A 24,729-nucleotide genomic window follows, 5' to 3' on the forward strand; every position below is an offset into this window, starting at 1 on the left:
TTTGTATGATCATAATGCCTACTCATGGTACAGGACACCAGTGAGAGAAGGGTTGTACAAACAGAACAAAAGTGACGGCACCTACCCCACGTAGCTCAAATAGAAATGTCAACATTTCTCGCAGAACAGAAATTCAGAATAAATTTGATTTGGAAACTTTGAGTTGTTTTGTTCTGAAAATGTAAAACAACTATGATATAAATTATATATGAAACACTTTGACATTATTGAGATTAAATCAGTAAGTTGAAATGATTCATTTTCACTCTTTCCCACTGAAAATTTCATAGAAATTGATATGTTTCTGCAAAACATTTTGAAATTGACAAAACTGCATTTTCCCATCAAAAACTTTGTTAAACTTTTCAACTGGCTTTATTCAGGTTAAATCCAAGTGATTCCAGTTTAGAGCCCTGATTGAGTTGAGCAGGTATTGGTATGTGCATTATCTACCCATTATCGCCCTCACTGCTGCTATCATAGAAAGGAAGAAGAAATTACAAAAGCTGGGAAAGTTAGAAGGGGATGTTACCATCCCCCTATACCCCCCTCCCCCCATCCCAGTTCTGTTGTTCTTTTAGAGCAAAGCTTGCAGCTTCCATACACACTGCTTTCCGACCAATGAGTAATTTGTTACTGTTTTGTCATCTGGGTAGCTGGATTTTCTCAGAAGCCCGTTCTTTGGGTTCTCTAATTTCCCCTTCTGAACTCCACACTTAGTCACTTTGAACCTTACTCATATATGACCTGTACCTCTCTGAGCCAACCCTGTATCTTTTCCAATTTTATCCTGGCCTCTTACCAGTTGTCCCCATTGTCTTGGATTTTGGGTGTCCTTTTTCCTTGGCCCTCCACCAAGTTATTTTCCCCTAAGTGTTTTCTGATCTTTTCCACAGCATTCTCCAGTCTCATAGGAGTCCTCTCTTCATCCATTGTTATCTTCCAAAATGTCACTGAGATGCCATCTGCTCCAAGCCTCACTGATTTCTCTGAGCAATTCTAGGTCTAAAATTACTCTCACAGACCTCCCCTGCAGACTCTTTCTAACAAGTCATAAAAATGATACAAGAGTGTTGAATCTGACAAGCTTATCTTATAAATACAAATGCGTCATACAGATACAATGATTTAAATTCATCACTTTAAGGTAACTTTCTGCATTGGCTATTTAGGGTCTGATTCAGAAAAGCACTTAAACATATGACTAATCACATCTATTTTTTGTGCTCTATTTAGTAAAATAGTTAATTACATTAATTAAATCTCATTGAAGTTAGCCAGGCTTAAGCTCCTGCTTAAAGTAAAACATACTTTGCTGAATCAAGGCTTAAGCACATGGCCTCTGTGAAGTTATTGTATAGATTATAGTTTAACAGTGTTTCACATTGTTCTCATCACCCTTCCGAATATAGCAGGTACATAGGCCGTAATGTATCTTTAAAACCACCTTTCATCTTTTTGGATCATGTGCATGTGAAAGTAAATATATTAGGTATGGGGAACTGCTTTCACTGATTACGTTAATCATTCTCTACTACGTACTTTGCCATGTCATTCTCTTAGTACTTATAATTCCATGTTACTAAGATAGCTGACACCATGGCACCTGTATGTACTTGTACAATAAATATCCTGTGTTCTGCTGGTTACTTCTCTGAGGAATGCAGGATTATGAATCCCAGAAACTGTAGACTGGAAAATTGTTAGTGGGCAGCTGAACTTCAAGTGGTGTTCTATGTTTTGAAGGACAATACAATGCTATACAGGGATGGTAGGGACTTATTTTAATTGTAGAACCAGCTAAATGCCAACCTCTTAGATTCATACACCATAAATGCAAAGCACTATCTGTTTTAATCCTCTCTCTCTCCCCATTATAGCTTATTTTAAGGCAAAATATGCAGACAATCAGGAGCCAGTTACCTTTAAATGCTGTTGTCAGCATTAATAAATCTATAATCAAAAAGTCCAATAACATCAAACGACAGAGGTCTGTTCAAATTGTTACACCACCAACTAGTTCAGCATGAGGTTTTTCAAATGCCACAGGACACTCTAGAAACCCGCTAGAGTAAGCACATTAGAGGACTGATCCTTGGTCTAGAGAAGCGCTTCTTGGATTGATTAGTTGATTTGCTATGATTGTTCAGATTACTGTTCTCTCCATTGTTGTGGTTGAATGTCCCTGAAGCCATTTTACAACAGTTTTAGTATCAGTGCTTATTTTGACAAATCTTCTCAACCCTAGCAGGGTTCTATTAATATAATATACATAAGTCTAAATTTGTCAAGCCTGTGTTCCCTTCTGTAGGCACTAAATTACATACATGCATACATACAACTGTCCCTTGTTGATTTAGGCACCTGTGCACCCACTAACACCTGCATGCACACTTTAAATAGTACATACATATTTAAAAACACGCACCAGCAAAATCGATTGGCCTCTGTGACCTTCACAGGTGCTAGTATGAACGTGTACAAATATTTGACTATTTTTAAAGTGAGCATTCAAGTATTTTGCATCTGCAATGTACAGGTGCAAGTATGTGAGTATTTCTTTACTACCAAAAATAGTTGCCAGTTGTAAACCTTTGTTAACCGAGGAATGTTACCGCTGTATTCATAGTATTCTCTAGGCATTTTCTATGTAAGTACTGCAAGTCCCATGCGGGTGTTATTTAGTTATTAAAAGCAAAGTACAGAAGATTTGAGAGATGACCTCTCTACTTGGAATTGTACTGGCATCTTTCAATTTACTACAGCACCTAGCACAACGGAGCCTTGACCCTTGTAGGCTTCCAGGAATGACTGCAATGTAAATGACTGATAGCAGAATTTGTTGGACCTGTATCAGTCTATGCTTCTGTCAATACACAGCTCTGAAACAGTATTTAAGGGGCTTGCATGAACCTTAAGATATTGGCTGTTTCTGGGTTAAAGTCTCTCTTTTTAAATTTGTTCTCTTAGGATTAGGGTGACTAGATGTCCCGATTTTATAGAGAAAGTCCCGATTTTTGGGTCTTTTTCTTATATAGGCTCCTATTACCCCCCACCTCCTGTCCCGATTTTTCACATTTTCTGTCTGGTCACCCTACTTAGGATAAGCACAAAAGATGAGGGAGGGCAATGTCTGTCATTTTTCAGTGAACCCATCTGGTGGATGTGAAGAGTAGCACTGATAGAAACCAGAGAGAACCTGCCCACCACTAAGTGAAGGCAGATAGAATGAAGAGTCTCTGGGCCAAGAGTGGAAAAGACTAGTAGATACTTATTGGTCTTTCTCTTTGAGGAAGATAAACTTGGCTAAGATGTGATACTAAGGGTAAAATGAGCATTCCTTGGAAACCTAGCCTGTTTGTTAAAGCACTGTTTTGAAGTGATTTTTGATCCTATCATTACTTGAAGTAGTCACAGCATAAGTTTTCCTCTCTGGTCTCCCACCCCCTAGGTGGTTCTGGGGAAACCTTTGCCCAGGCACCCGCTCTAGTATCCCTGGTACACAGTAGGTACATGGCTATACCTCCTTGCACTTAGTTTGTCTTCAAATGCTATTATTCTCCCTTCCCGCCTTAATAACTTCTAACATGAATGTCCAGCTTTCTAAAGTAAAGCAATGCCACCTCATGCCATTAATTGCTAAAATGCGCTTGATACTTTCATTTCAAACTCCCCATAATCCCTTGTTTATCCCTATATCTGTTGCTAGAAATCCAGGTATTATCTTTGATGCTGCTTCAGATTCCAGTGAGAAATACGGTTATATTCTCATTTGGTAACTTCAGAAAAAATATGTTCAAGGGAGACCCAAGCTTGTTCAAAATGATGCTCGGATGATGATTCATTCTTTCATAACCATGCTATTGGATTATTGTAATGTTCTGTTTTCAGCTTTTCAAAATGCCACTGCTCACATGCTTACTAGCACTATTAGAGATTTAAGCAATTTAAATCTTGTTCTCAGAGAACTCCACTGGCTTCCACCCAGAGAAAAAGCATCTTAAAATTTGCTTTATGAGATATTGGACCTTCTTTGGTACAATACCATCCAATTCTATTGCCCCAAAACACTAAACACTTAACTAATGTTAGCATTTTGTTGGTCATGTACTAATTCCAGCTTTCTTTTTGTGAGAAAATGAAGTGAATTTAATTGTTGGGATAGGTAATGGACTGGCTACCCTGGGTTTGTCTCTAGAGGAAGTACAGGAGGAACAATGGCAGTGCACATTTATCAGGGTGCCCCACCAATTTGCCCTGCCAATAGGGTTATTCAGTTGCCATGTCCATTCATTTATAGCATCTTAACTTGAGCTGCCAGTTATAATGGTGTTTTTAAGCTATAGAAACTGATCCACTGGGTTCTGGACTGAGATCACAGACTCATAACTACCATTTTTCTTTAACTGGGAGCATTTAATGGACTTTTCCCTGCCTGAGCTTACACAGCAAGCCCCAGATCCATGACCTAAATACCTTTTGAGGATCTGGGCCCAGGTCTGTCTTAGAGCTGGGAACTGAACCCAGGTATCCTGAATCTAAGTCCAGTGCCTTAATCACAAAGCCCTACACCTCCCTGCTCTTTCCCTTTCTCCCTTTCCCTTTCTAATATCCCTCCCTTTTTGTTTTCCTCCACCTCAAACAGTTGGCAAACTCTCTAAGGCAACCAGAAATGGCAGGAAGCCATGTTCCCTTGCCCCTGACTATAGTGCTGGGAGCTCTTCACGCTGAGTTAATGGAGCCATGTCCACTCCTGAACAGTTTTTTCTTACTGATGCTCCACCTTCTATATGTCAGCAGCAAAGTGGAAAGCATCGATCAGAGGAGCAGTTTTAGAGGGCAGGGACCCTTCAAACATTTTATAGGGAAGTTAGGATCCTTTGAGGCAGGTAGATCCTAGAAATTTCCCCTTCTATCCCTGAGAAACTGCGCAGTAGTCACTACAGTCCTTGCTTCCTCTCTGGCAAGCTCTAATTAGTGCTAATCATCCTGTAATTTCACCAGCACCAAAACTTCCCAGGAACATGTCAAATGCTTTAGTAGTAAAAAAAAAAAAGAAGCATTTTGAAATGGGAATGTCACAGGCTCAATTAAAAAAATAACTTAGATTTTTTTTATAGTGTGTGACATTATTTTCAGTAAATACCTGCTCTTTGAACAGGCATCTAAAAACCTGCAATTCATTGACATGAACTCTTAAATGGGCTTCAGAGGTTGCTTTTCTCCTCGATATTCCATCTGTAATGCATACCTTTCTCAGCATTAGTAATTCATTTTAAAACTTTCAGTTTGGTTTAAATGTGTTTTGGATCAGGCCCTGGGTTTCATTTTTCTTCTGCCTGAGTAGGGGATTTTTATGCAGAGGAAAGAAATCAATAATTTTGTCACAATAAATCAGCTCCCATTTGTTTTCGGAGTGTCCATTCTATCACTGTGATTATCTGTTCCCTCCTTCTCTTGAGGGTATTTTAGGATAATGAAAATAGACAACCCATATACCTTTAATCTTTACTGTTTTACAAATTCTTTTATGCAGATTGTTTTAATCTCTGCTTCACTATAACCATTTGTAAAATGGATTACCACAAATCTACTGCTCTATTTATTTCAAAATTAATAACCACGTTGCACACACTCTCCATAACAACACAACTGTTACATCTCAAAGGAGTGTATTTTTCTCTGTTCCTCAGGGAATGTCTCTTCCTTTTTACAATAGGATGGGGCAACTGAAGGAGTTTATCTTTCTGAGTGATACATTAATAAATACATTTGTGTAAACCTGCAGAAACACACAGTAACATCATAGGATCCAGTTTTCTGTGTTATTTATTCCCATTGGAGTTTTGAAAATTGACTCTGTGCAGGCTTGTAATGCTTATTTTCTAAAAAACTGAGTTTCTACTCCCTTTTAAAGCTCTATCTCTTATATGAAGCCCTGCTAGTGCATTGTGTGTCCCCCACCCTCATCCTTGACTGCCTTATTTAAATGACAATATCCATTCTTATCAATGTTTTGCCCATACATTTAGCTGGGAATATCTCATTAGGTGCTTACAACACTCATAGGTTGCATGGGCTGTTGCTTTGTTTCTCTTCCGTGTGCTGGAGGGTTTGAGAGTTTATTGGACAGAATATACATCCAGGTAGGTTACACACACACAATGTGATGAAACCTGGGTCACAAGAATACTTCTCATGACCCGACATGTGTTTGCTTCCTCATGCAGCCACCAACAGATGAAACCATCTAAGTCCTTACTACTTTAACTGCCAGTACATCATTCATTTCTTTAAAAGCTCTGAACTGGTTTCGCTTCGTTTTACTCCACTGGCTCAGGGAGGAAGGTTTTGTTTGTACATTCCCTGACACGGATTTATATTTCCCTCTGCACAGGGCACAACGTGGTCGGCTCTTGCACCGTCTGTGCTACTCAGCGTGCCCTCATCTAATGAGGAGACGAGAGAAGCTGGAGTGCAGGCTGGGCAGTGGCGGACCTGGAGTGCACTGTAGTCTGCCGGGCATTGGGAGCAGAGCACGGCTGCTCGGTTATGGGCTGGGGAAAGCCCGTGCAAGGAAGGCAGCCCCGGTTGTACTGATGTCAGCATCTGGGACTGGAGCATCTCCTGCCGTCTAGCTCCGCACGGTCCCCCCAGGGAAACAAGCCTCTAGCCCCCAGTGCGACCCAGCACGGGGGTAGCGCTGTGCTGATCACAGCGCGTGTCTCTCCGGGCTCCCCCTCGCCCTGCCCCGGGAAATGGAGGAATTCTCCAGGGTGCTGAATCAGGCAGCCTCGGGTGAGCCCTAGCCCAGCCCCCTCCCCAGCCCGCACGTGATTGGCAGCGCTGCAATCTCACCTCGGCCCGGTTGGTGCTTCCCTGGAGCTGACGATGCAGATCTGGCCGCGAACCCCCCGCGCGCAGACCCACCCGCGGCAGCTCACGAGCCGCCCAGCCGACTTCCCCCGCCTCGCCGCCTCCCCGCGCCAGCTGCCGAGGGAGCGCACACGCTGCTGTGCTGCATTCAGCAGCGCCTCCCCCCAGACCTCCACTCTCCTCGGCGGCGGGCTGGTGTATTTATTCTCTCCCTCTCACTAGGCAAGAGCCATGAAGGGAGGATGCCTTACCCCGTGGACGATCGCTGGGCTCCTCTGGCTGGGGCTCCTTTTGGCAGCCGCTGAGAGAGCCGTCTACACGAATCATTTTTTGGTGGAGTTGCACCGAGGGGGCGAGCCGGAAGCAAAGCGACTCGCGGCCGAATATGGCTTTAGTGGGGTCCGGAAGGTAAGACCCTCTCGCTGTTTAATTGCATTGACAATTAAGGCCGTGGCGTGGTGCATTGTTTTGATAACAGCCGCTGCTGCACGTTGATGAGATCTCTGCACGCATTTTATAACAGGGCAGGATACATCTGCAGACAGAACCCTGGTGGGTTGTGTGTCCCCCCCCCCCATGTTGTGTAATTAAAATGCCCTTCAATTTGTACTAAGGTCATGTTTGAATGTTGTGGGTCTCTGCACCTAAGAACTGGTAGTTTTCAGAAAGAGAGCAGGAAATCGTTTGTTTGAACACACCCTTCCGTCAGCCCAGCTAGCAAGTTAATGTAAAGGAATGAAAACAAATAAGAGCTGTTTTAAAATCGCTCCTTAATCCCTGTGGTGTAACATATTGAAATAGTGGATGTGCAAAGATCCACTACACGCTACTCATCCGCGGTGACACGATATGATTCAGATCAGGGCTTCTTGGACTAAAAACACGGATTTTCCCCGCATGGTTAGTTTAGTACTTAGTAATTGCTGTGTAAACATCCTCCAATTTAAGTCCCATCCTGAAATACTATGAAGCAATTTCTGGGACTGAACAAAAGAATACACGGTGCACACCCATGCGCTTCCTAAAACCTACATACACTGATCTCTAACTGAAATTGCTTGGAAACTGCACCGCTGTAAACGATTTAAAGGTAACTCACCGAAGGAGCTTACATAACTTACACGTGAGGGCCGGTTCCCATTTGCTTTGACACTCAGAGCCAGGCTGACAGAGGCATCGATATTCATGGTTTTCCCTAAGAGCAATGTGAGATTTTAAGACAAGAGAATTGGATAAAAGGTAATGCAGGATCCTATACAGTTATTTGACCTGGAGAACTTGAATCACCTTTTAACATTGTTTTGTTTCTGGTTGCTGAGAAGTCAACCCAGGCAAACCCAAACTGGCAATCTCTCCAGATCAAATGTTAATTAAACCTAGATGTGGATCCCTTAATCCAGGTTATCTGAATAATAATAATTAATAGTATAATTAATAAATAGATTAAACTAGGGAACAGGTTTGATTAAATGCTTGAGGTCAGTACAACTGTAGCAGTCAGGGTAAGGATAAACTCCCAGGGGTCAGAGGAATTGTGTTAGCATTGCTGCTCTTTGGTGTTTTTGTTTTCCCAGTAGTTATGCAATAAGAGCCTGATCCAACTTCCATTGTACTGAATGGGAGTCTGGTCATTAACGTCAGGGAGCGGTGGATTGGGTCCTTCCGTTTAGATCAAAACCAATGTGTAGTTAGACTGCCTTCTCCAGAGCAACGAACTGCATCTGGGCTGTATTGTGGCAGCTCCACTGAGGTTTCATTAGAGAAATTAAGGCAAAATAAATTACCACTTTGGCCTCATTCCAACTCTGACTCTGATACTGTGCTGGTTGGTAAGACTGAAATCCTCATTCTGTTAGTAACAGGAATTCATTGCTGGTGCTTTTTGGAAGTGATCCTGTACCTGAGCGTCTGTATACTGCTGGGGTTTGTTGGATGTGACATTTTGGCCATCAGTCTCCCCTGTTCTTCCCAGCCTGCTCCTTCACCACCATGTCCTGGGACTTGTCACTGCTTGCGCTGACTAGTGAGGTTGTGGGTCCATGGCAGTGCTTATTTTCACCTTTTCTTTTTTAATGTATATATTCTTATGATCCAGGTGGGGAAAATTCAGAGGAGAAAGAGAGGGAGGTGGGGAAGGGCCACTCCCCAGCAGCCTGGAGGTGAGAGTCCTGATCCTGTCTGAAATCCACAGCTGGGGTTGTACAATTTCACACATCTCCTATGCATATTAAGAATTGTCCCAGGTGTATTAATTTTACATTAAGAACAAGCCTGGCTCCTATTCTTGTATCTTCTCACAACAGAGAGCCAAGACAATGTTCTCAGTCTCCTAAGGTGTCCAACAGAGCACCTGCTTTCCATGTAATCTGTGCAGAGAGAGCTATATTGCATGAACGTGCTGCTATTTAGGAGTAAAATCTTCCAGGTAAAAAGACAAAAGCAGTGCCAAGCCAGCAGACTAGCCCACAGCGATGTGTGTGCATGCCCAGGAATCACACTCATAAACTATTCTGCTGTGGTTCACACACTGCACTGAGAGACTTCTAGGTTACGTGATGTTATTCCAAACCAGCCTGTGCCTTCTTCCACCCCCTCCCTTCCTACTCTCTCTCTCTCTCTCTCTCTCTCTCTCTCTCTTTCGGGGCGGACGAAATATCAGTGCAGTTTTTAAAATGTGTTGCATTTAGCAAGGTCTGTAGCAGAGGATAATACAAAGGAGGCTGATTATTATCTTCACTTTGACGGCGGAATCCTCACTATGTCTGGCACAGAGTTTGATGGCTCTGATTCAGTGCCCTGGTCTCTGCTTTCTTTTGACTTGTGCCAGCTGCTCTGGTGCTTTTTTCAGTATTTGTGAACTCTGGAAACTCTTATCTATCATGTCGTCACTGGTCTTATCTAGTGTCCTTTCAGATCTTGATCCTGCAGAGGCAGCTTTAATAGGACTACTCAGTGCAAAAAGTTAAAAGAGGGCATATGTAGCGTATGTCTGTGCAGAATCAGGGCCTTCAGTTCTAAACTCTTCAGGATAGGTACCTACAACTATGGGCACCATCTGAATAATAAACATCGAAATATTTTAAATAGATCTTTTTATTGCAAAGTTTTAAATTGTATAATGAAACATACAGAAAATACCCAAAATATTAAACTATAGACCAGATAGCACTGATCATAGTTACATTCTTCAACCACAAGGGTTGTGTTTGACAGTCTGAAAAATTATTCACTCAAGCCAAATTCTGCCCTCTGTACTCATGTTGAATAGCACCTCACTCTGCAAGTAATCACATTTATTTCAAGAGTGTTTCTTGCAGAGGAGAGTAGGAGTAAAGCTGGCAGAGTATAGCCTTCATTTGATAATATGTCATACTTATTTGGTCTTATATCTGTCTCTTCACAGGCACAGAATATCATATATGTAAATATAGGATACATATGGGAGAGATGGTTTACCTTATACATAATTCAGACAATAATTTTTTTAATAATTTAAGCTATTTGTTTCATAGAAGACTTTTAAAAATATCTAATTCAACGTATGCAGGGTTCATTTATAACTGACAAATGAGATGATATAGCAGGTTGTTTAGCAGCAGATTTCCAGTAAAACATAACTGAGAAATTTGTAATGAGGGCTAATATTATGCCTTCTAGCTGTTCTTTGACAGGCCAGACCCCCTTTGGGTAGGTCTACAATGAAAAAAAAAAGGGAGGGGGGTTCTTACCTTTGATTAGCTAACCCTAGTTAACTAATTCAGGCTGAACTGGCAGTGAAGATGCAGCAACTTGGCTCTTAACTCTAGTCAGAAACTCAAGTTCAATCTTTCGCTCCCCTGTGGGCTTTAACACCAGCTCCGAATCTGAGTTAGTTATAGTCCATATTTGGGCACCTAATTAAGTGGCTTGATTTTTTTTCTAATGCCTAGTGCCCAAGGACTTCAGTGGGAGATGCTGGGTGCTCAGCCCGCTGGAAAATCAGATGCCTAAATATAGATCTTGTATTCTGGCATTAGGCACGGATTCTTGAAAATCTTAACTTGAATTTATCTTATTTCAAATAATCCTAAACTCCCTTCTTTGCTTTAATTACATTTTAACGATATACTTAGATTTGTAAGGTTGAGAGCTTTCCAATTTATCTGCACCTTCCTAAACTAACTCTAAATAGCCTCATAAAATGGTCACTCTTATAAACCACATTCTTTTCTTCACGTTCCCACTCCTTCCAACCCTAAGCATTGAAAAATCGTGAAATTTTTTTTAAAAATCCAGTAACCGGGGCTTGAAGAATTATAGCAAATATTGTTAGACTCATGAAAAAATTGTAATACTTGGCAACTCTGCATTACTATACTTTGCACAGAAAAGTCTGTTAAATTATATCATACCTCCGACTAGTCCATTACACAATCAATACATTGTAGTTGAGGGGAAAAAACGATTACCTAATCTCTACCCAGGATTGTTCTATATTTTACATTTCCTACTGTTCGTATTCTCTATTCAAGAAAATTAAACTTTGGTTTATTACATGAAGCAATATTCACAAAATATAAGTGTCTCCACAATAGAGCTTTTCTCAGTACAGATTACAGAAACAAATGTTTAAATTCTGCTTCTTGATTTTGGCATCCTCATTCCCAGTTTTTCGCTCTTCTCTCATGAGGCAGTTGCAGATGGCAGTCACAAAGGTCACCTAATCATAACAGATTTTTGTGCAGGTTTTTAAGTAAGATCAACTTCCCTTCACATTTTGTTTTCATTAGCTACATATCTCCTAGTCATGACAAAATGCTACCATGTCTAAATACTCCACCTTTGCTCATCTTGCAGAGGTGAAATGCTTTGACCAATCGATGGTCAGTGTCCTAAAAATTTCAAAACATTTTGTGTTTGCTGTTTCCAAACTATGGGCCAAATCCTGCATTTGCGGAAAATATGTAGAAGAGCTGTGCCGATGCAGAAAGCAAAGATACATACCTGAGCAGACAGTGGCTTTTCTCCCCATTTTGCTTAACACCAGCTGGCCTAGCTGCATGTCTTTATTTATTCCAACACGTTCTGCACACAGTTTGGGGATTTGCTCTGAGTGCAAAGGTTCAAAAAAGAGCCAGGTAAGTTCAGGGAGGGTAGATCCATCAATGGCTATTTGCCAGGATGGGCAGGGATGGTGTCCCTAGCCTCCGTTTGCCAGAAGCTGGGAATAAGCAACAGGGGATGGATCACTTGATGATTACCTGTTCTGTTCATTCCCTCTGAAGCACCTGGCATTGGCCACTGTCAGAATACAGGATACTGGGCTAGATGGACCTGTGGTCTAACCCATCATAGTTGTTCTTATGTTCTTATATTCAAGCAACCCTGTCAATGACTACACTGCACCACTTATGGTACATCCCGTTTTCCCTCTTTTGAGCCTCGCCACAAACTTCGGGAGTACAGAGTGTTGGTCAGGAGTTTCTATGGTCCAGAAATATAGATGAGTGGCAGACTGCCAGATCTGCAGCTGTGGAAGCTCTACGACAGACAAAATACCCTCCACTCCCTCTTCCAAAGTGGTCAGGCTCCTTCTTCCTTCTCATTGGTCCTGTTTTGTGTTTTTTCTATGAATAAAACCATAATCCAAGGATTGTTCAGATACTTTTGTGTATTCAGGCCCTGAATTGTTTTTAGGTCTGCTCCCACTTCACATCGAATGCTAAAAAGATAGTTATCACAGTGGTCAGATCTGGATCAGCCCCCAAGTCTTGAAAGAGGCTTTTTTGGGGATACATGCATAGTTTATAATGCCAGAAAGGACCATTGAGCTCATCTAGTCTGACCTCCTGTACAGCACAGGCCATAGGTCTTCTATTAACTCCTGTTTAAACTAGCACATATCTGTTAGTAAAAACATCCAGGCTTGATTTAAAAATTGCCAGTGCTGGATAATCCACCACAACGCTTTTAAAATTGTGCCAATGGCTAATTACCTCCATTATTTAAAATGTGCTTTATTTCTACATTTAAGGTTCAGTGCTGCATTTTTGTGCACTGAAAACAGTCAGGGATTGAAATGGGGAATTTTGCGTGAGTAAGGAATGCAGGATTTGGCTCTTGAGACTTTCTTATCGATTTTACTCAAATGTTCAGCGGCCTGTTTGGAGGTCAGTGTTCAGCCAGACTTTTACCTGAGCCTCTGTGCATGTACCTTTCCAATTTTTTGTGCACATACCTGTGTCTGCACTTTGAGTGTAGGCCCACCAGTGCAGAGATTGCACACATTTCTAACGCTGGAAAGTGCTGATTTTGCATAGGCAAAGTATAGATGTTAGAATGTTTACTATCATGGGAGCAGGTCTTTGTCTCTGTAAAGTGCAGGTGAAAATATATTCAGATGCAAAAGGGGAGACCAATCTTTGGGAATTTAGGCCTTAGTGTGTGCACCATAGACATGTATTGTTTTAAAATATAGGATCTGTTTCTGCCAGGGGCAGCTCTAGCTTTTTTGCTGCCCCAAGCATGGCAGGCAGGCAACCTTCAGTGGCTTGCCTGCGGGAGGTCCACTGGTCCCGCGACTTCTGTGTACCCATTGCCAAATTGCCGCCGAATCCGCGGGACCGGTGACCTCCCACAGGCAAGCCGCCAAAGGCTGCCTGACTGCCGCCCTCACAGGGACTGTCAGGGTGCCCCCTGCGGCTTGCTGCCCCAGACAAGCACCTGGAGTGCTGGTACCTGGAGCTGCTGCTGTTTTCTGCTCCCATTGAAATCAGTGAGCTGAAGATCAGGCCTCAGACTAAAGCACACCCTCATAGGAGTTCAATAATCCATTTTATGTCATCCTAGAAGATTCAGTCACACAAATATTCCTTCATTATGAAAATAGGAAAACCTCTCATTAAAACTATAAAGAGATGATCAGCCAAAGGTACACTTTGATACTTAAATTTCATGAGGAACCCAAGGCTTTTATTTCACTGATCAGAATTTAATAATACAAACTGCATTAAAAGGTATGAAAAAGTAAATGTCCTACGTATTGTCTGAGCAGCAAGAGTTTGGTGGTTCTTATGTGTCCAGAAGGGAATGATGCATACTCACGCTTCTTGGTGTCTGAACTGATGTGCTCAGAAGATGGGAAGCAATTAGCCGGTAGGAAATGTATGATCTGGCTGCTGGAATTGCACACTTCTGGGTTCTGATGAACTGTTCCCCATTTTAAAAAAAACTGGGAAGAAAGTAACTGAGAGGAGAGACACAGCGGGCTAGATTTTGAGGGATCCTTCCAGTTAGAGAAATACATTTCTTAGTACCTGGCATCCAATCACTGAATGGGGCCAAGATATAGAGCATAGAGGGCTTTTCTGATCTCATTTACACCAGTGAGTTATTCTGTTGATGTTAGTGGAGTTAGTCCAGTTTGGCACAGGGGTAGCTGGGAAAAGCACTTGGCCCATAATGTCTGGACACTTTTTTTTTTTTTTTTTTTTGCATTCTCCCATGGATTCAGCTATAGCGCTAGTAGGAAACACTTTAAACTGCTATTCAGGCACAAATAAAAACAAACCAGTTATTGTATGTATATGCACAAACACACAGAGCAGAAAAAAAGAAGGAAGAATTTGCGACACAGCATAAAGAACATCTATGAAACAACTTCTCATTTGCTATAGACTTGAATAATGCAGCATCCATTGGTAGTGAACGCTGTAGTTAAGGTTGAAATAATTATCTCCTCAGCTGTAGTTTTCAATTTTGCTTAAGAGCATAGAATGTAAAATGAGGAGTTCATACTTCCCTATTGCTGTTCCCCTCTGTAATTGCATCTCTTACTGTTTAGAAATGAGTGATTTCTGTTTTCTAGCAAAATACACACATTCAAAGGTTGCTTCTAGAAATAACTCCATCAGAGTTTGTTATTGTTTGTGTGCTGCAAATCTGTAATCATGTAGATGTTCTAATGATGCAAAACTCTGGCTGCTTATATAGCTGCACGAATTTGTGATGTGGTTTACTGCACATCACCCGAACTCTCGGTAATGTTACATTTATAGCAACTCTTTCAATATACTGACAAAATTGATTATAGGGCAAAGACCCAGCAAAGACACGATGGATCTTTTTTCTTTTTCACTTTTCTTTTAAATGATACAGGGCAGAACTGGGAATATACACCTACTTATTTTTACTTCAAAATTGTGTTCAGTTTTCTGAGTGTCAGAGAAAACATCTTCAAGAGAAGAAATATAAACATGTAAATAACTCTTCCAATAAACGGAGGATTTAAAAACAATGGGTCAGACCCCCAACTGGCATATATTGGTCTAGCTCTATTTACATTAGGTGAAGAGCAGGCCCAATGAATGTTGCCTAAGCTATGCTAGAGTTTGCTATGTAACCATAGAGCCTTCCTCAAGAACACGGTCAGCCCAGCTAACTGGGCAGCACCCTGGGGAATTCTGTGAAGATGAGGAATCTACACCCACAGGCAAAGCTGCTCAGTGTTCACCACTACTGATCTGAGGCTACATTAGCTCTGTCAGCTCGTGTACTTGGAATTTGGGAGCCACGATCAGCCGGACCTGTGGACGGGGCAGGTAAACACACCAGCCCGGCCCACCAGGGGCTTTCCCTACACAAGCAGCGACCCCTGTTTGAGAATCCCTGAAATAGAGCCTTTGATTACTAGGTCATAGGTTCAAATCCAGTATAATTCAATAGTGATAGATGTAAACTAACAGTCCAGATCCTAAGGATAAGTGACTCTATCACAGGACCAACAGCATGTTTGACATGAATTTGTTGGCAGACTTAACTGAGAGGCTGTGACACTTTGGGGTTCAACCCAGACCAGTAAGGGGTTGTTACTGCCTACCCTGACAATAGATAGCTACCTTCCCTCCTGTCTGGGAAAACACCTTTTTCTCCCATCAGTCCCAGAGTTTGAAGCATAATATCAGTGAGTATCCATAATGCCCTTACATTTCACAATGATCTTAATCACCCTTGTGCCAAAGGCTTTCAGAAAAGACCTTACTTGATACACTTTTATAGTGCAGTAACATTACAATCAGTTGATTCAATTGCTTATTTTTGGAGTTCAGACCCTGTCTTCTTTCTCTTGGGTGTCTTGACCCCAAGTGTCAGAGGCCAAGGACTGAAAGGACTTGGACACTGACCTACCGTCCCAGTGCTAGACTCGAGCCTTCGAAACCAGGACTGAGGCCTGTTAGCTGGCATTGTGGAGATGCTTGAATTTCTGGTGCACCTCAGAGATATCCAGAGCTGCCAATCTGCCACCTTTCAGGAGAATCAACTTCTTTTTAAGTGTAGGAGATAACCTGATGTCCTGTACAGTTTTTTTTCTCATTCAAACAAGTTGTAAGGTATAAGGCCTTGCCTATACATAAAACATTTGCTGCTTTAACTATGCTAGCATTGTTTAAGTGGCAAAAAACGAAAATAAAACCAAAAAACCCTAGTGTATGTTGCTATATCAGTGTAATAAAAGTACTTATTCTGGTACAGTAAAATGAAATAAGCTACTGTGGTGTAAAGCACCTTTTACTTGTATAACTGTGTCTGCACTAAGGCTTTTACCAGCTTAACTATCTAAGTGAAAAATCACTGACATATGCTTTACAGATCTGTCGCATCTTACGCGCATTTAACATGTGCGATTTCAGCTTTACGTGGTCGGGAAAAACAAAAAAAACAGACAAAAAAAAAGAAAAATAACAATTTTAATACTGTACCTGTAGTGTAGGTGATTCCGCCTGCCACTCAACTCAATGTAATTTTGACTATACACGGTTTTCGCTTTACGTGCTAACCATAGATGGAACTCCCGCGTAAGATGAGACTTGTCTGTGCTGACATAGTTATACCAGAAAACTTTTTAAGCATAGACCAGGTATAGGTCTACACTTTTACAGGTGCCTATAGTGAAAACTTTTTCTGCCTAAGCATTTACAGGATTATTCTAAAAATCCCTAACCATTGCAGCTCACATTTCAAATAATTGCAATGAAGTACTTGCAAAGTAGTTGCTGCATTATATCTGGAAATTTCTTTGGTGGATTGTTTCAAGTAACAAATCCTGAGAAACTTGTCATTTGATCAAAGACAATTTCATTAACCCCCAAATCAGCTAAATTAATCAAATGATTGGGTATGATTCAGTCAGCTGTAATTAAAAATCTTATACATCAGAAACCCATTTGTGAAGTTTCTATTTGTAAAATAATATCTTGGTAATTGCTGAAAGAATCTCAAATGCAAAAATGCTGTGCAATATGTTATCGGTATAATTGATCTTTTTCCAGCACTTTCCTCCTAGTCATTTCTAAAGGAAATGTGTCAGGTCCCCAGAGGACTTGGGTATGCAATGATTTTATGAAGGGTGTAATGACCTGGCTAAGGGGTATGTATATCTCTCCCTCTACTGGCAGGAATAAGAATGCTCAAAAGTTAGTCTCTAAGGTGCCACAAGTACTCCTGTTCTTTTTGTGAATACAGACTAACACGGCTGCTACTCTAAAACCCCTCAACTGTTTGCCAGTCTCTCTACACAGGATTTTCAAAAGTTTCTAAGGAAGTTTGGAGTTCAGCTCTTCATGTAAATCAGTGGATGCTGGGTATTTACTCCCTTGGCTGCTTTTGAAAAATCCCATTCTATAGTGCCAAAATTGTAGCTCAGCTGGTGAGGGTTTATGCTTTGGATTAGGAGGATCTGAATTCTATCCCTGTTGTTGCAAGAAGTTCTACATGGCTGTCATGTGCAATTTAGCAGCAAGCATGAAATCTTTGTTGATCACAGATTTGTTACATTATTATGAAGCTGGCCCCACCCACTTGAACTCTTCAGTCAGTATTGGAGGCTTAGTAATAATTGAATAAGGAAACTGGGTCCTGGCCCGTTATTCTCACGTTTCATTTATTTATCCATTTGTATTTTGTATGCCTACACTAGGTGGGGATATTTTTCATTTTTACACCCAAAACATGAATAACTAGGACACAAAGAGATTTGTCATGTATTATCAACCTTCCCCGGTAAAATTTCCATGTATATGTTATGTTCTTAACTTACTTCATTGCCCACTTAAAACAAATGAAAATAATGACCTAACTGCCCATAGATAACCTGTTTTCAGGCAGCCAATAAGTGTTCCAGCTACCCACAACTGAACTAGAGCATTTACTCACCAGTTCAGTACAAGAAGGTAACTATGCAAGACCACACTCTATTATAGCCAAAATTATATAACCATGATTTAAAAACCTGAAACAAAATAACATTTAAAGTTGTAAAAAATAAAAATTCTTGATGAAAAAAGAGAGAGAGAGAGAAATGGACAATATTATTTGGCGTTGTTTGGGTATTAAGCTAGAGCCAGATGGTAGAGTCTCCAATTCTTCCAGGTGCCTAAGAAAAAAGAGCATGTATTATGCAGCCTACTCTACATGTGCATCCTCTAGCCATTCTCTTATCTTCTCAGACAATCTTTGTGGAAGTACATGTGTGAAATTAATGAGTCTTTTCACAATTATGATTCCTAGACCATGAGCTCTCTGGGGCACAGACTGCCTTTGTTTTACTTGTTTATACAGTGCCTAGAATGATAGAAATCCCTGACTAGGACTTCTACACATAACTGCAACATAAGTAATTAATCATGCATTTCTGTACTATGCACATATCATACTTTCCTTCATCACTGAATGTCTAGTTATGGGCTTGAGCCAACCCGCATTCAATCTGAACCTCTAAATTTGGGTTGGAGGTATTCAGAATCAGAACCTAGGTCTAAACTCAGTTTTGTCAAGGCCTCTGTCATTAAAATGGGTAGATCCAAAACCCCAGATCTAAACAGGCCTGAAATTTTGGGCGTTTGAGATCCAGATCCACATTTTTGTATTGTGAGCCAATCTCAAAAATCCCACAAACAGCTGTTTTCTTTCTCTCAGACACATATGCAGTCAAACTCTTTCATACAGTTCCAAAACACAGTCTGTCTGCCTGTCTTTCCTGAATCCCAAAGTGCATGGTACCCCAGTAGAGTTTTCCAGGCTCTGAAGGCTGAAACATGCTGAGTAGCTAATTAAAAGCTTACATTTGCCTCACTTGATTGATGTAATGTAAGAAAGATAACGTATCAGTACATACTATATTAACCTCAATTTATGATGGCAATAAACTGCTGACATTTATTAATTGGTATTAACAACCAATAAAGTCTTATTCTGCAGCTGCCTCAAAAATCAGTAGGCAAGGCTCTTGATGGTGGGGTGCCATTTTCCCCCCTTTAACCTCCAGCAACAATGAGTTTAGTTCATCTTCATTGTTTCTTTCAAGAACGAGCTCTTAAATCTACTGTGATTCCTGACAGAGGGTTAGATGCTCTGTTATACTGGTGCAAATCTGGAGTAACTCCCTTGGCTTCTAATGAATTACTTCAGACTCATGCCAGTGTAAATGAGAGCAGAATTTGACCATAATGTGACAATGCTAAAGAATCTCAGTAAATCGCTTTCTTCTAACACTAAACAAGGAACTTTACTAGAATGAAGAAAACAGCCTTATCTCTGAAGCCACCTCTGTATGAATTCTGGGGTAAATATGGTCCCAGCTTTCACCAGATCTAGTCTCTTTATTGTGCAAACAACCAGGTCACTTGCATCGACAAAGAAAGGGAGGAAAGGTCATCTAGTCAAATGATCCTTTGCTGGGAGAGGGCTGTTGTTTTTGGTGATCCCATTCCTGCTTAGACAGGAATATATCATGTACTCCTAAATTCCGAGAAGATAAATTGCTAGGAGAATTGCTTACGTTTGGTAACATGGCTTTTCCTTTAGGCAGATGTGGCTGTTATGATGGGGAAATTGATGTCATGTATTATTTAAATTTTTAAAAATATTTGTGAATATCTATTGCCAGACAAGCACCTGAATATATGAATATAATAATTATGCTTTGCACTTAATATTTTCAAAGCACTGTACAAACATTTGTGAATCCTAACAGGTGACGTAGGTAAATAAGTATAATTACCTCCGTATTACAGGCAAGACAACTGAAATGTAACGAGGTGAATGATTTGATTTGTAGAGGCTCTAAGCACCTGCAACTCTCATTAAAGTGATTGCTTGGCACATCTGAAAATTAGGCCATTATGTACCATAGCCAAGTTGCCAGTGAGTATCAGAGCCATGATTAGAAACTCAGGTGCTACAGCACAGGCTCCGTCCAGCGGAGAGAACCCTGCCTCTCTCAAGCAATGATTCATTATAATGGTGCAGCAGCACTGTTATAGCTACAGGTGGGGTCTTGACTTCTGTTTAAAGGCTGACCTTGCTAAATTCTGAAAAAAATGACATGCTTAGTCAAATTCCTTGAATCTTAGTGTGCCTCAGAAGGGTGCAGGGCAGGGTTAGTGACCCATATGGGGGATCATTTGAGCCAGTGGTTGAGGTGATATAAGCCAGGAAAAATAGCCATTTTTCAAAAAATGCTTTATTTTGGCACAGCGCTAGAGATCAAACTCTTAATGTAACACAGGCGAAAAAAGTCTCACTCTGCTGAATTTTATCCAAGGCAGTCCATGATACACACTAAATCAGTGAACGTGATATATCTTGACTTTAGCAAAGCCTTTGATACAGTCTCCCACAGTGTTCTTGCCAGGAAGTTAAAAAGTATGGATTGGATGAATGGACTAGAAGGTGGATAGAAAGTTGGCTAGATTGTTGGGCTCAACAGGTAGTGATCAATGACTCAATGTCTAGCTGGCAGACCGGAGAATCAAGCGGAGTGACCCAGGGGTCGGTCCTGGGGCTGGTTTTGTTCAATATCTTCATTAATGATCTGGAGGATGGCGTGAATTGCACCCTCAGCAAGTTTGTAGATGACATTAAGCTGGGGGAAGAGTTAGATATGCTGGAGGGTAGGGATAGGGTCCAGAGTGACCTAGACAAATTGGAGGATTGAGCCAAAAGAAATCTGATGAGATTCAACAAGGACAAGTGCAGAGTCCTGCACTTAGGACAGAAGAATCCCATGCACTGCTACAGGCTGCGGACCGACTGGCTAAGCAGCAGTTCTGCAGAAAAAGATCTAGGGATTACAGTGGATGAGAAGCTGGATATGAGTCAGCAGTGTGCCCTTGTTGCCAAGAAGGCTAATGGCATATTGGGCTGCATTAGTAGGAGCATTGCCAGGAGATCGAGGGAAGTGATTATGACCCTCTATTCGGCACTGGTGAGGCCACATCTGGAGTATTGTGTCCAGTTTTGGTCCCTCCACTACAGAAGTGATGTGGAAAAATTGGAGAGTCCAGTGGAAGGCAACAAAAAAGATTATCGGGCTGGGGCACATGACTTACAAGGAGAGGCTGAGGGAACTGGGCTTGTTTAGCCTGCAGAAGAGAAGAGTGAGGGGGGATTTGATAGCAGCCTTCAACTACATGAAGTTGGGTTTAAAGAGGATAGCGCTTGACTGTTCTCAGTGGTGGCAGGTGACAGAACAAGGAGCAATGGTCTCAAGTTGCAGTGGGGGAGGTCTGGTTGGATATTAGGAAACACTATTTCACTAGGAGGGTGGTGAAGCACTGGAATGGGTTACGTAGGGGAGTGGTGGAATCTCCATCCTTAAAGGTTTTTAAGGTCTGGCTTGACAAAGCCCTGGCGGGGATGATTTAGTTGATGCAAGTCCTGCTTTGAGCAGGGGATTGAACAAGATGACCTCCTGAGGTCTCTTTCAACTCTAATCTTCTAAGATTCTGTGAAATCTTTGTGGGACCCAAATGGAGAAGGTTTATAAGAAAATGTAATTTTTTTTTTCACGATGTGCCCTCCAATACAGAAAAACAGGTGGAGTTTTATATGCTTCTGTAAGTGCTCTAAAATCAGAGCAGTTACCTGGATTGCTTTGTATGTGGGCATGGGGTAATGTTAGGGTCCAAATATTGGGTCATTTTCATGGAGAGGTTCCTGAGTTACAGTCGTGTCTGTCTCTCTCTCCTCCCCCCCAGTTAAACCATTTCCTTCAGTTGTCTTGTAGTGTTAAACTGGGAGGTACTAATGGCTAGATGAATCACAGACCTCTTTGAGACTGATGGCTGTGAACTGTCCCTTCAATTAACATAACTAAGGATAAATTAATCACAATCCTCCCACCTAAGATAAAAGTAGTTTTATTCTGGGGGTAATGCAATCAAAGTATCTGGAGGAAAAACAGGCATGTGAATACTTCCTGGCAGGGCTGATGCAACCACTAGGCAAACTAGGCGGCCGCGTAGTGCTCCAAGATTTGAGGGTGACAAAAAGCGGTGCCCAAAATGTCTGGGATGTTCACCTGGCGCCGGCTAAACATGTAACCCTCTTCTCGCCACTGTGCGAGGGAGCGCTGCGGCTTTGATCAGCTCCGGCCAGCCGGGAAGTGATTTCATTCCTCCTCCGGCCACCGGGGGCGCTGCGCTGCTCCTTGCTGCTCTGGCCTTTCCCCAGGGCCCCCGCCCCTGCTCAGCCCCGCCCCGCTCCCACTCCCCTGAGCTCTGCAGCAGGGATGGGGCTGCACTCACCGGCAGGAGGAAGTGCAGAGAGCCGGCCCCAGGTGCGCCGCTGGTGAATGCTGGGGGGTGGTTCCCCCCTGCCCTCCAAGCCAGCTCTGCACCCCCACAGAAGCCTGGCACCCCCGCTGCTTCCACGGAGGTCTGGGGTTCCCCCCCCAGGAGGCCTGGGGCACTACACACCCCCATGGGGGGGCTGCGTAGGGCCCCAGAATATCTAGGGGGGCCCTGGTACTCACCACCCTGCCCGCAGCCAGCCCCTGCTGCATCCCCTGCCCTGCCCGAAGCCTGCCCTACGCCCCCTGTCTCCAGCCAAACCCTGTCGCACCTCCCTCCTCGAAGCCAGACAGCCCGGCCCACATCCTCTGCCCGCAGCCATCCCCACACCCCTTGTCTCCAGCCAGCCCCTGCCATACCCCCCCCGCCCGAAACCAGCTAGCCCCATGCCCCCCTCTCCAGCCAGCCCCTGCCACACCCCTACGCCTGAAGCCAGCTCTACACCCTGTCTCCAGGCAGCCCCTGCCGCACCCCCCTACCCAAAGCCAGCCAGCCCCACACCATGTCAGTTTATTCATTTATTTTCATTAAATATGTAGACTAAATAATGAAATTAATAAATTTTCAAGTCAAATGTGTATTAATTCTAATGAACAATGCCAAATTATGCAGTATTCATTTTTGAAAGTTTATAAAGTGGGGGTGGGGGCGCAAGGTGGAAGTTTGCCTACGGTGCAAAATATCCTTGTACCGGCCCTGCTTCCTAGAGGGGAAGGGTCTTGGAGGGGAGCAGTGGAGGAATAGGGCAAGAAAGGTTTAGGACTCCCATGGGGGAGGGGAGATATAGGGAGTGGATAAATGTGATAGAGAGAGAGGCTGGGGGATCAGGTGAGAGACGTGTGGCACCCCACAATTCTGCCAGTGCACCTCAACCCCCTTGCACCCCAACCTTCCTGCACCCCACAGCTCTGCCTGTGCACCCCAACCCATGAACACATCTTGTGCACACTTACACTGTGAACTCCTTGGAGTACAGATTATCTTGGTTGTTACTAAAATGGTGCAGCAGTGCCACTATAGATAAGGTTGCATCATGACTTCTGTTTACAGGTCAACCTTTCCAAGTCCTCTAAAATCAACATGCTTGGTCAGAATCCTTTGAAATTTGGTGTGCCTCAGAAGGGGACAGGATAGCCACATTTGGGATTGTTTGAGCTTGGTTGTAGAGATATAAGCCCCTCTCCCCATTAGCCATTTTACAAAATGTTTGTAGGTGAGGTTTTATTTGCACAGAGCTAGAGATCAAACTATGATGTGGGTCCAGATGGCTCAGTTGGTCAGATTTTACCCAGGTTAGTGCCTGGCACCCGCTTGAGTCTTTGCAGGATTCAACTTCTGAATGGCATTTAAAAACAGAATCGCTTCTTCCCTTGTGCGGATGTGCAGCCTGGAAGAACAGCAGTGCACATGCACCAACAAACACAGTGAGAGATTATGCCATATTCTATCAAATAAACCTGGACCTGATCAGCATCCTATACAGCAAACAGGAAAACATCAAAAAAGAGCTCTCCAACCTTGAGACTCTCATTAATAACCAAACTTCCATACAAATGGACTTCACTAAAATAAGACAGGAGATCTACATTACTCACTTCACCTCTCTACAAAGGAAAAAGGACTGTAAGCTGTCTAAACTCCTACCTGCCACATGGGGCCACAACCGTGGTACCCCCAACCCACCCAGCAATATCGTCAATCTATCCAACTACACACTCAGCCCAGAAGAAAAGTCTGTCCTATCTCGGGGACTCTCTTTCTGCCCTGCCACCCCCACCAGCATGATACAGTTCTGCGGTGATCTGGAAGCCTATTTTCGCCGTCTCCGACTCAAAGAATACTTTCAGGACAACACTGATCAGCGCACTGATACACAGGTACCCTCCCACCAACAGCACAAGAAGAAGAACTCCACATGGACTCCTCCTGAGGGTCGAAATGACAGTCTGGACCTCTACATTGAATGCTTCCGCCAATGTGCGCAGGCAGAAATTGTGGAAAAACAACATCACTTGCCTCATAACCTAAGTCGTGCAGAACGCAATGCCATCCACAGCCTCAGAAACCACCCTGACATTATCATCAAAGAGACTGATAAAGGAGGTGCTGTTGTCATCATGAACAGGTCTGACTACCAAAAGGAGGTCACCAGACAACTCTCCAATACCAAATTCTATAGGCCACTTCCCTCAGATCCTACTGAGGAATACACTAAGAAACTGCACCATCTACTCAGGACACTCCC

The 24,729-nt window shown here is 42.5% G+C and overlaps 1 protein-coding gene across 1 annotated transcript in view; it reads left to right on the plus strand.

Annotated features, from left to right (window-relative positions):
* The first annotated feature begins 6,960 nt into the window (after window positions 1–6,960).
* The window catches only part of PCSK2 (proprotein convertase subtilisin/kexin type 2), a 194,845-nt gene continuing 177,076 nt past the window's right edge, over window positions 6,961–24,729 (plus strand). Inside the window, exon 1 of the mRNA XM_030557861.1 lies at window positions 6,961–7,284. Coding sequence (XP_030413721.1) covers window positions 7,108–7,284 — 177 coding nt within the window. The 5' untranslated portion in view covers window positions 6,961–7,107. The remainder of the gene's footprint in view (window positions 7,285–24,729) is intronic.

This window comes from Gopherus evgoodei, chromosome 3 (assembly GCF_007399415.2).
Source record: "Gopherus evgoodei ecotype Sinaloan lineage chromosome 3, rGopEvg1_v1.p, whole genome shotgun sequence".
In the NCBI taxonomy this organism is placed as follows: Eukaryota; Metazoa; Chordata; order Testudines; family Testudinidae; genus Gopherus; species Gopherus evgoodei.